General features: G+C 36.2%; 1 protein-coding gene across 1 annotated transcript in view; it reads left to right on the forward strand.

Moving 5' to 3' along the window:
- LOC129242079 (uncharacterized) overlaps nucleotides 1–9,307 on the forward strand; it is a 37,117-nt gene extending 27,810 nt beyond the window's left edge. The window contains exons 11-16 of the mRNA XM_054878639.1: nucleotides 6,172–6,341; nucleotides 6,407–6,746; nucleotides 7,953–8,349; nucleotides 8,425–8,500; nucleotides 8,577–8,960; nucleotides 9,039–9,307. Coding sequence (XP_054734614.1) covers nucleotides 6,172–6,341; nucleotides 6,407–6,746; nucleotides 7,953–8,349; nucleotides 8,425–8,500; nucleotides 8,577–8,960; nucleotides 9,039–9,182 — 1,511 coding nt within the window. The 3' untranslated portion in view covers nucleotides 9,183–9,307. The remainder of the gene's footprint in view (nucleotides 1–6,171; nucleotides 6,342–6,406; nucleotides 6,747–7,952; nucleotides 8,350–8,424; nucleotides 8,501–8,576; nucleotides 8,961–9,038) is intronic.
- Nucleotides 9,308–16,536: the final 7,229 nt, after the last annotated feature.

Raw genomic sequence — 16,536 nt, forward strand, 5'->3', positions numbered from 1 at the left:
TAAGAAACTCAAATAACTTTTTTTTTTAGTGGATAGAATTCATTTATTTTTTTTTTCAAGTTGAAGGTCATTAAATTTTATTAAATGTAGCTTAACTAGTTTTAAAAATAATTGAATTTAAATGCCCCCCATGCTCGTTGACACAAGTGCGGCATCTTAGTAAAAAGTTGTTCATTGCTGCTTTGAGAGTTGCGACAGGAATAGCCGCAATTGTGGCCCGAATGGATTGTTTTAGTTCATCCAAATTTGTTGGCTTTGTTTCATAAACTTCTTGTTTACATAAACCCCACAAGAAAAAGTCAGGTGCAGTAAGGTCAGGCGACCTGGGGGCCAACGAAATTCGGAGTTTCTTGAAATCAGTTTATTGGGAAATTTTCGTCGCAACTCTGTCATAACAGTCTGGGCTATGTGAGACGTTGCCCCATCTTGTTGAAACCACACAGAGTTGAAAGGAATTCTCCTTCGGCGTAGTTCTGGATAGAAAAATTCTTTCAGCATTTTCAAATAACGGCCTCCAGTAACCGTAACGGTGTGACCATTTTCTTCAAAAAAATAAGTCCCGACAATACAGCGTGAAGAAACCGCACACCACACTGTCACGCGAAGAGGATGCAATTCCGTCTCGTGGAGTATCTGTGGGTTAGAAGTACTCCATATTCGACAATTTTGTTTGTTCACATTGCCGTTTAAATCGAAATGGGCCTCATCAGACATGAAAAGGCAGTATAACATGTTTTGGTCTTCTTCCACCATTTGCAGGATCTTCTGGCAAAATTCCAAGCGAATCGGCAAGTCTGCTGCATTCAGTTTGTTAACCATTTGAATTTTGTAGGGAAATAAGTCTAAATCTTTGAGCATTATTGTTTGCAAAGACTGTCGGCTGACACCAAGTTGAGCAGATAAGCTTCTTGTTGAAACCCTTGGATTGCTTTGTATAGCTGCAGCTACAGCAGCGATCGTTTCTTCCGTCCGAACTGGTGGGTTTCGATGATAAGGCCTTCTTGCGACTGTTCCTTGCTCAGCAAAACTATTCACCAGTCTCATTATGGTCCATCTGCTCGGGGGATCGCCGCCAAACATCCGCCTGTACTCTCTCTGTACCAAAACTACGGACTCCAGTGCGTGATAGCGGCGGACTATCCAAATTCTTGTTTGCGTGTCCCAGTTATCCATTTTAATAAATTTTAAAGATCAATCTGCAAATTAAAACAAAAATGGAACAGATAACTTAAAAAGAAAAAAAGTTATTCAATTTTTTTTTTGTAGCGGCTTTCATCAGCCACCCTGTATTTGATTTTTCAGCACGCAGAAATTCAAAAACTCCCCAACGGCTCAAGAAGAGCACAAGATTGTGGAAAGAAGAGGACAGCGATTCGTTTATATTTTGAATATTTTTGAATGCAGTGAATCATAGAATTATGCAGTTGAATGCGTATATTAATTTTGTTTTATTAGTCAGTTGTTTATATGACCACATATAGTACAGTGGCTCATATAAGTGTTTTGCATAGTCCTTTGCATGTCTAAATTTAAAATTTCTGATGTAGTAAATAGACGAATTTAATTTTCTTCATGCATATTTCCATTGTTGCATATTTCCTAAAGAAATTGAGCAGTCAGCAAGCATATATATTATACCGTTAAGTAATTACAACAGAAAACGTGCCTGGAAATGAGATTCTGTGCTCACGGAAGTATTTATTTTGCTTTTGGTTTTGAAATCGTTACTCGGAGAAGTTTTATTTGTTTACTTTATTTATGTAGCTGAACTGGGGGCTACTAATGTATATTAGTATTATTATTCCCTGCATTTGATTTAATTTCGTATATAATTGTGGAACTGTGAAAAGAGTGAAGATTGAACTTTAGCTGAAACAAACTCATTTATGTGTATATTCACAATGAAGGAAAATCTACTACATAAATTTGTGATATATATTAAGTTGATGTCGTCAAACGATAGAAAACGTAAAATATAATAAAAAGAATTTGGTGATCGACTAAAGTTACTGATAGTCAGAGAAGAATGACAAATACTGAAATAAAACCGCGGGAACTTCCACATAACAGCCTTGAAAACTAAAAACTAACAAAAAAAAAAAAAAAATAAAGCCGGCGCCTCACACTAAATTGACCTAAGAGACAGTGCGCAGAGTACTCAGGAGCAACAAAACCATATTCATGATCATATCTCACTAAAAAAGCAAAATCTATAAAACAAAAAGTTTTTAGTTTTGTCAAAACACGCACTGACTAATGCAGGAATACAATTTTTGGATCGGAGGGTAATTTTGTGGAGGTCAAATGAAGAGCTACAAATCCAAAACCTCAAATCCACTATTAAAGACGGCAGTGGCTCTGCCATGGTTTGGGGTTCTAAGTCAGCTCTGAGAATCGAAAAATTAGTTTTTATAGACAGGCGATAGATATTCGAGAGAAATTTACATTCCAGTGCCGAAAAAATGGGTATGACAAGGAAGCAGTTTTTATTTCAATGATGTTAAAAAGTGGATATTTATCAACAAAAGGCATTTGCAAAGACCGCCATAAAGTTCTGTCATAAGCCCATATATTTAGAAAATTTTTGGATAAAATGCGGGAAAACAAAATTTAATCATAAAGTGGCCTTAAGGATGTTTTACTCTAGGAGTGGAGAAAAACACTTGCCGTAATTTGTCGAAAGTTGGTAGATTCTTATCCTTAGAGGTTGTTTCCAAAAATAATGGTTATCATACGAAATGTTAAATAGCTTGCACATTTTGAACCACTGCTAGTCCAAAGCGAAATATTTTTCTCAGCAATGAAATACTGATTTTTTTTTACGGATTGTTAAGTTCACATGAAAAATATTTTTTTTAAGTTTTGCTGAATTATTTATGTGGTAAAGGGACTTTCAAAAGTGACACCAAGAAGTCAGTAGTGAATAATTCCTGCACGGTTTCTTTTTTATGTCATCTTGGACACTTCGTAGATATATGTATAATTTTGCTCAAAGGTTTACAAATTTGCTTAATCGGCTTCACATGCAAAATAATTGTGTGAGCCACTGTACGTGCGAATTTTTAACTCACTAGCAACTGGTCTTAATTTAATTTTCAGAAGCAGTTTTGATGTGCTTTAAATAACAATGCAGTCAAAATATTAGCACTTAGTATTTCGTATGCAAGCGCTGTAAACCAGTTGATGGTCTGGTAGTAGCCGGCTTCAAGGTTACGAAATTCCAGCACGAAAAAAATTAAGTAGAAAAAAAGAAACCAGACAAAGCAACCAATCGTACAAAAATAATTTGAAGCCATGACAATGAATTTGAACTAAGCAAGCACTAAGTGAATAATTAAGTGCCAGTTATCGTAGCCACAAATCAGTTTAAGTATTTTATTTGAGAGTAGAAAAGTAAAAACAAAAAAGAAATTGCAAATATGCTCAAATACCGCAAAGACATTTTGTTTTTATTATGGCTATTAAATAACGATACCACTTCAGACAAAAGTCTACATGTGTCAAGCTCCAGTGACAACCTCCTGTTCAGTGGCGGATCCACGGGGGGGAGGGGGGGGGGGGGTTTCGGGTCCGGACCCCCCCCCCCCCCCCCATTGGAATCATGCTCTAAAATTTTATGTTTCAATTCTGTATGAGTCAAGTTAAAAAAAACAATATTTTTTTATATGAATTAGCAGTTTATTAGATTTTTCTTCCAGTTTTAATTTATTTTATAATAAAAACAATTATAATACGACGGACGCAATTCAAAATTTTGAATAATTACACAGGCCTGCGTAATTTCATTTTTGTCCAATTTCTAAAACGGCTACGAGTGTCTCTTGAAGTTTTTTTTGTGCTGAAAACGAATTTGATCTTGAAAATGCTCCAGCACGTCAGGACTTTTGGCAATTTGTGGTTAAATAGTCAAGAAATGTCGATTTTGGACATCTTTATGAATTTTTTTTGAGTAAGGTAAATTTTTTTTTATTTTCCACAACGGAATCGCAAAGTAATACTCCGTAGCTTTAAAATCCATTTGTCCATTTGTTCCACATTGTAGCAATCATTGCTTTGTCGAAATTACCGTTCGATATATTTGGCTTTTTGTGAGCAGCTTTTTGGAAGAGCAAAAAATTCAGGTTCTTAATTGGCCAGGAAACTCACCAGACCTCAATCCAATTGAGAACCTTTAAGAGTCAACAAAGACAGAAATATCGAAAGATAATATTACAAATAAAGAACAACTGAGCGAAAGACTGCAAAATATTTGGAAAAATGACGACCAAATAAAAACAAACTGCTTAAAATGCGTTGAAAGCATACCCAAAAGGATTCCGGTTTTAATTGCTGCACGAGGTGCTCACGCAAAATATTGATTTTTTGATTTTTTTTTTGATATTTTTTTAAAAAAAGACTGGTTTGAATATTGTTTTTGTCGTATTATAGAAATTTAATAAACAACATATTAAAAATAGACTATTCTTTGATTATTATCAGTTAAATGGCTGAAACTTGAATTTTTCATAGTGATTCTATTAATTTGAGCACCACCTGTACACTGACTGTTCTTGGATACAAATTTTTAACTTTACCTGTTTTTCCTTCTTTTTTATTTTTGTTTCTGATTCTGGATCAAGGCGCTCGAAATAAGAAAATAATGTTCTCTTCATGTTAGGGACGTATTAACAATCACATTAACTACTTGTCAACAAATGCTCGACACAATGTATTCTGCTCGTTGAAAGAAACAAAAGAATAGAAGCATGTTCATGCATGTTTAAAGATAGCCTAGTTATTCACCAAAAAAACTTAGGGAAAAATCACTCGGCGCCGTCATCGCGATTTCGTTGGCGCGCTATTTAAAATTTCGAGTTAACAGTACACAGGGTGTCGCCGTTACGATAAGGAAAAGCTGCAACGGCTCTTTCATGGTAACTTTCTTGCCGTTATATAGCAACACATGTTGTTAGAGAAAAGCGCAATTAAATATATAATATTATATATAAACACGACCGTTTCGTTTGAAGAACTTTATTGGAGTGAATTGAGTCACAGTAAGCATTAATACAAGAAGAAGAAGTAAAGAAGTTACAAACACGGTTGATATTTTTTTCGTACTTAAACTATACATGGTTGAATTGCAAGTTGGCTCCAACACATGTTATAATATATTGTATCTTAAATAGGCGTAATTATTTATGAAGGTGTCCCACGATGTATAAAAACCGCCAATTATTCTTGTAATTTTGAATCAAAGTCCTTTACTATTTTTAGAATTTTTTTTACAAGATATCTAGAGCTATTAGTTTTTTCATCGGCTAGTCACGACATGCAGCGCGAATAATGCCATATTTTATTCACGAAATTAATTTAAAAAAAAACACCCTTCTGATTCGCTGGGGGACTTCGGTCGGTGCCTCAATCGAAGCTCGTTCGACATTCCAGACTCCCACAAATACAAGACCAAAAGTGTGATATCACACTATCTTGGTGGCCAATTCACTGGTCCAGGACGAGAGATAAATTGATCACCGAAAAGACGTTTCACAGGCTGTATGGCAAGTAGCGCCGTCTTGTTAGAACCAACTGTTTTGGAGATCACGGCTTCAATTTCCGGCACCGAAAAGTGCGATAACGTTCGCCATTCACTGTTGCAGTGGTGCCAGCCTCGGTTTTGAAGAAATATAGGCCGATGATTCTTCCAGCCCATAGGCTGCACCAAACGGTTGTTTTCAATAGATGTAATGGCTGTTCTTGAATGGCTTCGGGCTGCTATTTAGCCCAAATACGGTAATTTTGTTTATTGACTTGGCCATTAAGCCAAAAAGGGGGCTCATCGTGGGCCTCAACACTTTTCACAGAGCGTCGATTTTCGTAATATATTGTAATTGCACGATTTGTAAACGTTGTTGAGGTTAAATATACGTGTTGAAATCTTTATGAATACTGAAAGAAATTATGTATTTAGTTTGTCAGTAGTCTCGCGTGACCTGTCGAAAACCCCTATTGGAAAATGTACTTCCAATCAAATCACCCTGTACGTACTTATATAATTATTTGGCGTAGTATTGCCTGCGTAAAATTAATACTGTAGCATTACTTACTTCATTATATTCCTACATTCATAAATGTATATTTATATTAGTGCCTTAATATCAAACTTGTTTCTGTTTCTGCATATATTTTCAGGTCAGTATAACTGCGTTACGCCCGAAAATTACTACGGTTTTTGCGTCCAACTTCAATACTGTCCGCAAATAGCGCAGGTATTCAATATACGTAATCGTAATCAAGCCGAACGGTATGTGATCGCATCACAACGTTCTTGCGGCACTCGAAATGTTAACGGCAATCCAGTGGTATGAAATAAATATGCGGTTTAAGCTGGTGTAAAATGAAATTTAATTTAACAAATTTATTTTAGGTTTGTTGTTCACGACCAGTAAATCTAGCGCCCCAACCCCAACCGCAACCCCGGCCCCAGCGCCAGCCTCAGCCTCAGCCGCAGCCGCAGCCGGAACCAGAAATACCATTCCAACCAGAGCCCACTTTCACGGAGCGGCCAATAAATCCTTTCTTACCGTCAACCACTTCAGCACCAGTCTTAATAGAACCGATACCACAACCTACCCAACCACGTTCCACAACTACATCCCGTCCCGTAACAATAACTACAAGTGCAACAGAAGCGCCAGCTGAAATTATAAACCGTTTAACAGGCGACTCATGCGTGGATCCGAGATTGAAACGCGGTGTTTGTGTTCGTAAGTAAAAAGTGTTTCATTTAATTAAAAACTCAAGCTTTCAGGCTTCGAACGAGTTGAGCTAAATAAGCAAAATTTTCATCAAAAGGGTACTTTTCATTAGGAATTTCGAAATTTGAAATCCTAAAAGTCTGTCTAAGCCATTCAAACTACACACAAGACCTTAGAGTTGTGAAGACTAAACGGAAAATGTATACCATTTCTTCTAATTAAATTGAGTTTTGGCAAATTGTTATATTCTTAAAATCTTTATTGATCGTCAATAATTTGTTTGAGCGGATGTAACCGCGCCACAAGCATCTAAATAATTTCGGTTTTGAATTTCCAATATTATACTACTTCGCAGCAATTTTTATGCCATGTTATGATGGACCTTGGTCCAGGATCGAGCATCCTTCTAAAAGCTGCGCAAGGACATTTTCAGCACGACAACTTTTGTAGAAAGGCCTTGTATGATACGGCAACGTTGAAGTATTGTTGTAATAGCATAAAGCCCCATGATGCCACTAGTACGAAATCTTGCTGGAACTTAATTTTTTCAATTTTAAGAGGTCGTTTGCGTTTTTATTGTTTGTTGGATCTTGTTTTGCCTAATGACTTTTATTTCATTGGTACAGTTTCTTTAGAAGATCGGAGAACGGCCACTCTAAAGGGAAGCCCACTTTGTGGCTTACATTTCGGAGTTAGCCTAGCCCTTCATTCCCTTTTTCATTTACTTCGGCTTGGCAATGTCCAGAAACTTAGTGTATTTCTTTACAATTTTTAATTTCATTACCTTGAATGCTACTGCTGTATGTGCAGTTTGACTATCAAGTTAGTGACGCTTTCAGTTAGTATCCGGGCTGCCAGATTCGACCAACTAATTAGGAGTAGAGATTAGCTGAGGACTTCTTCATCCTCGATCCTAACTTTTGCAGCTTGGTTCCCAATTAGCCGTTTTATTTTAATTTCCCCAAAGATCGCTGTCCATGTCGGTTTGCGTTGAAATGTTGCATTTATTTACTCTAGCGGTGTCTTTTGCGCCATGCTTGTAGTAAAACATAATTAAAGTGCTTGCATGTAGGGGAATGATCAGCTTTAACATCTTCGCCCGAATCAGATTGGGTACGCTTGATAAAACTGTGCTTGAGTTTGTTGAATTGAATACTTGATCATTGTTGTATTGTAACAAGTAGTTATACATTTCCCTGCTTCCTCTTTTCTTAGCCATCGCCAGTTGTGCCGAACTGGTTGCAGAACTTTACGCCAAATCAACTGATCCTGTGTTTGCCGATTACTTACGTGCCTCGAATCGCATTTGTGGTGGTGCTAATTCAGTTGCCTGCTGTCCGACAAATGAGAAAGTCATTACAAAGGCGCCGGTGATAGCGCGCAATAGCAATGAGGTGCCAAAGCGACCACCTACTTTGGAAGAGGGTTGCGGTTACACGCACAGTACCTATAAGAAGATTGTTGGCGGTGAGGTGAGTAAAAAGGGCGCTTGGCCATGGGCGGCACTTTTAGCCTATTCAGATGGCTCCTCATCTTCGCCATTCAAATGTGGTGGCACATTGGTGACAGCTCGTCACGTGGTTACTGCAGCACACTGCATACTTAATAGTCTGTAAGTTGTAAACAGTAGAAATGTATGACTTTGTATTTTTTAAAATAATAATTTAAATATTTTCTTTGAATTCAGCGTCTATGTACGCTTGGGTGAGCACGACTTGAGTACGGACACTGAGACGCGACATGAGGATATAAATATTGTGCGGGTAAGCGCGATTTCATTTGTTGGGAAATTTTGTGTTTTTCAGTTTAACATAACATTTTTTTGCTTTTGTTTTCTAGAAAGAAGCACATCCACAGTACAACAAACGCAATGGCAAGTCGGATGTGGCTGTACTTTGGCTCGAACGCAATGTTCAGTTTACTGATACGATTGCACCAATTTGTCTACCCACCTCTCAAGCACAACGCACAAAATCTTATGTAAATTATACACCTTTCGTTGTTGGTTGGGGCAAGACCATGGAAGGTGGTGTTTCTGCAAAAGTTTTGCAAGAACTTCAAATACCAATATTCAAAAATGATGTATGCAAAAGTAGTTACGAACGCATCAGACGTTTGATCACAGAAGATCAATTCGATGCAGGCGTTTTATGCGCCGGTGTGCTCGCTGGGGGCAAAGATACGTGTCAAGGAGACTCCGGTGGACCGCTTATGATACCAGAGGTAAATGATAAGCCTGTAGAAAATCGAATTTAATTTACTAAGTACACTTATTCGTATTATTTTATTTTATATATACAGCCCTATAGTAATAATGTTCGCTACTACTTAATCGGTGTAGTCTCATATGGCGTGGGTTGTGCACGTCCAGAAGTGCCTGGGGTGTACACGAGTGTACAATACTACATCGACTGGATATTGCAGAAGATTGCAGATACAACATGAGATTTTCGTTTGAACACATTTATTTAAGATAATTGTTTTTATATAGAAACACGTTATTTTTTCTAAGTCAGTAAGAAGTGATACTTATTAATATTTTGTTTGGTAATAAAAACACTAAATATAAATTTTATTCTCTTTTCCTTTTTAGGCAATGTAATTTCAAAAGGTTCAGCCATGAAATGAGAACTTTTTAAATCAATTTTGGGAATATCCAAATATGTGATGTAATAATTATATTTTTTTTTAGAATTTATTTTTTAGCTGTTGGCACAAGGCGATTGACATCTATTTATGTGCTAGGCACGTTCCGAATTTCATCGTGAAATGCTACTAATGCGATTATTGAATTAATAATGTAATTCGCACTAATATAGTAATGAGAATTTATGGAACTATGGGTGTAATTGACATCATTAATTAATTTGTTGCACTTTTATTAACGCATTTCCAAGTTGGTTAAATGATGCTGATGTAATCTTGTTGTTTGCTTATAACTTGGGCAAATTTACTAATAAAAAAAATTAAAAGCTCTTTTACTGTAAGAGCTTTAGCTCAGACCACTTATCGAGCAACAGATAGTTAAATGAACAACGTTTTTGTGGGCTTATTAATATTTTCCTTTGAGAAATACTCGATTTTAGTTATCGTTATTAAGCAAGTTCGCGCCTTAAGTCTTTTATTAACGTCACATAGAGTAGGGGATTTTTTTAATTTTATTTACTAATTTATTCGTCATTCGCTTCATGAATTGGAACAGATATAAATAATATTCGCATTAAAATCAGTATTTACTTTTTTCCAAGTATCAGACACTAAAAACTTACAGTAAGCTACATAACAATTTTTAACGTTCCCACAACAGTCGGTTCTACGTTACCGGAACGACCCGGATTTATATCCGCCCAAGGACTGTCACTTCAGCAGCATTCCCCATATGTATGTATGGGGAATGTTTATGCTGCTACAACAACAGCAACCATTTTCAAATTGTTTGGAAGAATTTGACTTGCTTGAGCATTATCAGTGCCCAAAGTTTATTTTCTCTAAATCCATAACTTCGTTAAACGGATTACTTACTTTCAATTTTTGTGCTATGTAGTAATACCAGCTATAGTAAACAGATATCAACTAACCGATAATCAACGACAATAGTGAGTTGTTGTTTATAACCACATGACAATAAGTTTTTTTCTATATTCTGAGTGTAATTTTGCTGTAATAGGTTCCCGGTACGAATCAGTGTGCCATAAATAGGTTTTCAAGAATTATTTTAAAGAGCGAAGAAAATCACGAATAGTTTATTCATAAACAATTCATTTTATTATTTCACGGAAAGTTTTATTTTGGAATAATTATTGATTCGAATGATGCCCAACTTTGACGCTAATACATCACTTTGTTGTAGACGTAGTGCCTTTTTTTACACCCCAAGTGTAGTACATGTTTACATCTCAATTTTAATACATCTGCCCATACTTGACACTTTGTAAGAAATCAGCATTTAAATAAAATAGTTACAAGATTGAATATATAAGCAACAGTAATATACATACTTAGTTATAGTTGGTCTTATTGGTTTTTGTATCTGTTAATGCTGTTGGTATGTTGCTGTTAGTAGTTTTAGTATTAATTTCAGCGACCTCTTTGTTCGAATCAGTTAGTAATTTGTGTGTGTGTTTCGTGCTGTATTTCTGGATTACGTCTTTTATGGGATCAATTTTTAGGACGAGGTGTAAATCTTCATTTGTTATATACCAGGGCGTATTTACGATAGTCCTGAAGATTTTTGATTGAAGTCATTGAATTATTTGAATATTTTATTTGCTTGCTGTCCCCCATAGTTCTATACCGTATCTTCAGATGGGTACTATCAAAACTTTCAAAAGCCTTCGCTATGTCGCGATAAGTTACGACATAGTAGTTTTTCTTGTCAATTTCATTTATGATTTTGTTAGTTACTCGGTGCACTTGTTGAATGGTCAAATGTTTATGTCGGAATCCAAACTGGTGGGAGGGAATTATGTTCTTCGCTTGTATGATGGGGTCAAGACGATCATGAATCAAGTTTTCAAATAGTTTTGAAAGAACTGCTAAGAGGCTTATAGGCCCATATGATGGTTTACTAGCGTCTTATTTGGTTTCGGCAATGCTATTATTTCTGAAACTTTTCATGGAAGGGGAAAATATTTCAGTCTAATGGATGTGTTAAAGATGTTTCTTAAGTATATTAATCCATCGTCATGTAGTCCTTTAAATATTTGTCCATTGATTTTGTCATATCCAGGAGATTTGATTTTGCGTCAAATTTCGTCCGGAGTTACTTCTATGATTGGTTTTTTGCCTGTATCAGATGTAGCAGGCAGGTTATAATTTTGAGTCCTTAAGCATTTCTTTAATGTCCTTTGTCATCTTGTTAAGTTGTGCTTTATCGACGGGACGTCTTGTTGTTTGCCACTCTTTCCTTAGTCTTCTTTTCGATTTTATTGCATGTTTTATGGAGTTTGGGAGGTAATTTTTCTTATTTGTAGGAGACGTAGTTAAGTAGTATTTTAAGAGGCGCAAAATCATAATTGGTAGGTAGTTTTATAACATTAATGAACGGAAAAGGTTTTTTGCACGAGATTTACAGTGCCCGCACCTAAAATGTGGCCAAAAATAGTAATAAAAATAACAATAATAATTGGCGCGTACACCTTTTATTGGGTGTTTGATCGACATCCACCTAATTTTCATCCATTTAATTTTTAATGTGGGCCTTTTTGCTCAAATGGAGAAACCTACAGTTTTATGTCGCCTCCGAACGGCAGATGGTTTTCTATGGATAGCTTTTTCATGATAGATATACACTCGGGGGTTCGCCACTACCTGCCGAGCAGTGACCACTATTAGACCCATTTTTTGTAATTTTTGGTGTTTCATTCAATGGCGGGCACTAAGGAGTGCTAGTCACGCACCAATCTATTTGGTTTTGGCGGCCTAAAATTAATTCGCTGAAGTTCGATGTATGTTGTATTTCTATTCTACTTAACAAAATATGAAATTTGACGTACTGCCACGACTACCAATATTGTGCAATATTATTTTTATTTTCATATTTGTTATTTTTTTTTTCTTAATAATATATTCTTTAAATGACATTTTTAAGATGAATTAAAGAACTAATATAAAAAAAATTATCTTTTTGCACTCGAGCACTCCTAGTCAGAGCATAGGGCAGAAACAAAGGCTCTACAACGATTTCTGTCAGCTGCTATATGTCTAATTTCGTTCCAGGTGGCGGTAGAAGAGCTCTCATTTAAGATTGTGCGCATACAAGTTTGTTGTGGGTGTCGTCTGCGCCGACTTCCTTGTGGGTTTCATTGAAAAGCCATTTTGCAACATTGTTTCCTTCACTACGGAGAGTATGCCCAATTAAGTTCCATTTTCGTCTTTTAATTTCAAAATTGATTGCGCAGCTATCAGTGAGCGAAAGAAGGTCAGCATTGGAGACTGTTCTAGGCCAAAAAATGTTGGTAAACATTTGAAGGCAAGCATCTTATGTGTTCAGAGGTGAGCCAGGTCTTAGATGCAAATAGGAGGACCAGTTTTACGCTGGTATTAAAAATTTGTTATAAGTGAAGTTTAGTAAGCTTAGCTTATGGAACGCAGTACGTGCTTTATAAATACATGATACCACATCAGACACTGCTACACCTCTTCATATTTTTTCATTCGGCTACCGAGGTAACAGAACTTATCCACATATTCAATAATGATTGAATTTTTATTTTAATAAGTTCAAGAGGGGATGTGTTTACCCATAGGACTGTTACTCTCTCAACGCCATCTGGGAAGTACAAGGTCAGGAAGATAACATAATAGTTTTGTAGCATTGGCAGCATAAACTGAAGCTCGCAGGTTAGTTCAACGGAATATTAGTATAATTTTTTCGTGCAGAAGATATAATGAAGGACACTAAATTTATTTACCAGCTAAAGCGAAATACTTAAAAAAAATGTTTTTAAAAACTCTGATCGGAATTTTTTTGAACTTATTAGATCTCACCAATCTTAGCTAAGAGATATGCAAATAAAGGCTACATAGACCCCAGTTAACACCAGAACTCAAGCCGGCTGATCATCAACAACGTCGTGTCTGTGCTGATTGGGTCATTGAAATGCATGAAAATGATTTGGAATTCCATCGAGAAATCATCTTGAGTGATGAGGCCCATTTCTATCTCGGTCAACAAGCTTCGTCAACAAGTAAAATTGTCGGATCTGGGGCTCAGAAAATCCAAGAGTTATTATTGAAAAGCCTCAACGTGTGACTGTTTGGTGCGGTTTATGGTCCAGCGGGCTTTACTTTTTCGAAAATGAAGCTAGAGCAACAGTTATAGTGAATAGATTGCGCTATCGAAAGATGATTAACCAGATTTTATGGCCGCAATGGGATGGTATTGATCTGGACGACGTTTATTTTCAAGAAGACGACACTACGTGCCACACAAGCAACGAAACCATTGGTCTTTAACTGGAATAACACCCCTTATTGGAAAACCCTTTAAAGAAAAATTTAGCTAAGCAGAAAAAATCTTGCCTGTTTTTATTGAATTGTGCTGCAAATTTTTATTTTATGAAGGAAAACATTAATCCAAAACGTGGTAAAAATTAGTCTACTGCCACACCCAGCTTCTATTATGAATACTTATAACCTATTCTACATACAACTGGAAATGGAATAAGCTTTAAAATAATTTTTGCAACTAAACGTCTTTTCATTTACATGAAATGTTGTTCAAATTATGCAAAACATGGTAATGTGACACTGAGACCATGTCCAAGATCAATGACCAATAATATATATACAATTTATTTAATTTAATATGATTTACTCACAGGTATATGAGTTTTTACTTAAAATATTGTAATTTACTCATAGGTAGTGTTGAGTCCGTCTATGCATTTAATTTAAGTTTTAATTTTATAATATTACTTAAGGGTTAATGTCAGCAATGTAAACACTTAATCGCTTTTGTTATATTCTATTTTCTGCTATATCCTTTGTGCTTACACATATGTAAAGCGTTTTTCAATAGGTGCGCTTCAACTTTTTTCCGATACATGCGTAGGTACATATTGCTGTTTAATTAGAGGTCTTTGAACTTGGATTTTATTTACTGCTTTTGTTATTCATCCCGCAATTACCGCATATTTTACCGCTTATGTTTTTACCGCATAACTTACCGCTTTAGGGAATGCATATAAATGCAACCGCGCTAATTGTTAAATTAAAAATATAAGAATCTATTGAAATGAAACGGTTGTGGTTTTCTTCAAGCAATCCGCGTCAACAGGTAGTGTTAATTTTTTATATTCGAAGTATTTTTGATTTTTGTGTACAATTCCAACAAATAAAAGTACCCTTTATGAACAAAATTATCAATTCCTCATTTCTCATGCTTTATTTATATTACCATCTTGTGGTTTTTTAGCGTAGTTGAAAACCTTCAACTATCAGAAACTTTAATTACCTCTAGTGATAACTAAGTAATTATAGTTTTGGTGCTTTAAAAAGCAATTTGTAATAAAAATTTATATTAAAAATTAGTTTGGCTCCCTTAGAGTATTTATTTTATAATAAATATCAAGATATTGTTGCATTTACATTGTTTTTTACTACTTTTGGCTGTATGAGTTTCGTTCTTAGAATATATGGATATGACTTCATGGAACAGCAATTTTCGAATACTTTTTCAAGTATAGCGCCCGATACTGCTTTCAAAAGCTGTAATGGTTGTTAGAATCTTTACATAAACAAATTACTTCTAATAACACCACAAAAAGTAGAGCAGAGGCGAAAAGCCACAAATTGTAAAAAATAATAATATTTACCTACATTATATCAAATATGAAAGGAGAATGGGGGCCATTTTGGGGCTTATCGTACGAGCCAGGAATTATGCTTTTGACAAGCGACGAGGCACTTGATGACAAATTGCATAAAATAAATTTAATGGAAAATGAGGGTGGTCACTCATTAGTGTGGAACGGTCTAGTGAGCGCTGCTATTCAGTTATACATTCACTAAGTCAATTAACAGCTTTGTTAAAACACATTCAAGAGTAGCGAAGTATCTTCTACAATTACAAAAACAAAAAAAAAAACAATAGTGCACGCACTTACGGCTTGATGCCCAGTTGCCATCTATAATTTTGTAGTAGAGGATTTTGTTTATTTGAGAACCAGAATTAATACCACTAATAATGCTAGGATCGAAATTCAATGAAGAATAGCTCTTGCCAACAAGCGCTACTTTAGGCTAAATAGATAATCGAGCAGTAAACTTCACTTTATATGTAAGCCATTCATGGTGCTCGTCTCAATATATAAATCAGAAGGTTACCTTTTGGATGTTGAGAGAAAAATTCGTAAGAAAATATATGAACCTTTGAGCACTCGTAATGCAGAATGTTGCAAACCACGAAATAATGAGCTAAATATGTGTACGCGTATAAAAGTTTTTCACGAGCATAAACAGCAAATAAAAATCCAGCAAAGTCCTGCTTTTGAAATCGGGAGTCAGAGCAGGGGTTTTCTCTAAATCAGCCAATTTAGTTATCTCCTTTAAACTGCCGAATACTGATAGTGTCTTTCAAGCAGAAGACGTAGCGATCATGCAAAATGTTTAGGGAATGCGGGAGCGAGGAAGATATCAAAATTTTATCCGATAGTCAAGTCGCGATTAAGGCTCTGACGACGCCATGGTGCAGAACGAAATTAATAAACTTCTGTAAGGAGGATATCAAATCTCTTGGGTGTGCAGACAACATTTCTCTGGTCTGGACATAGGAACATAGAGGGAAATGAAATTGCTGATGAGCTTGCCAGGAAGAGGACTGAATTGGTCTCAGAGACCTCCTACCCGGTCATCGGCATCCCCCTGACGGTTGTTAAAGGGGAACTGCACAAATTATTTCTCAGGAAAACGCAGAAAAGATGGGCTATTTCGAAAACCCTTTGGCCCCGCGAAGGACTCAGAAAGTCCTTTGGACTCCTCGCCATTCAATTTCGAAACTCGTAGCTGTGTTTACCGGTCACTGGACAATCGGCACGGACGCGGAAAAGCTAGGGTTACCATTTAACCCCCATTGCAGAAGATGTTGGGACCTTTCATAGAAGGAGACTGTAGAGCACTTTCTCTGTAAATGTCCGGGCTTGGCAGCTAGACGACTAAGGTCACTGGGCGCTCATTTTTTCGACAGCCTGGGGCAGTGCCTATCCTAATTCCAATCGTTCTCCATTATATCAACAGCTGTGGCTGGCGGTAGATATCTGCCTGTTAGAGGTCTCAAAATGATATCAAAATGGCGCTT

This window comes from Anastrepha obliqua, chromosome 3, assembly GCF_027943255.1.
Source record: "Anastrepha obliqua isolate idAnaObli1 chromosome 3, idAnaObli1_1.0, whole genome shotgun sequence".
Taxonomy (NCBI): Eukaryota; Metazoa; Arthropoda; class Insecta; order Diptera; family Tephritidae; genus Anastrepha; species Anastrepha obliqua.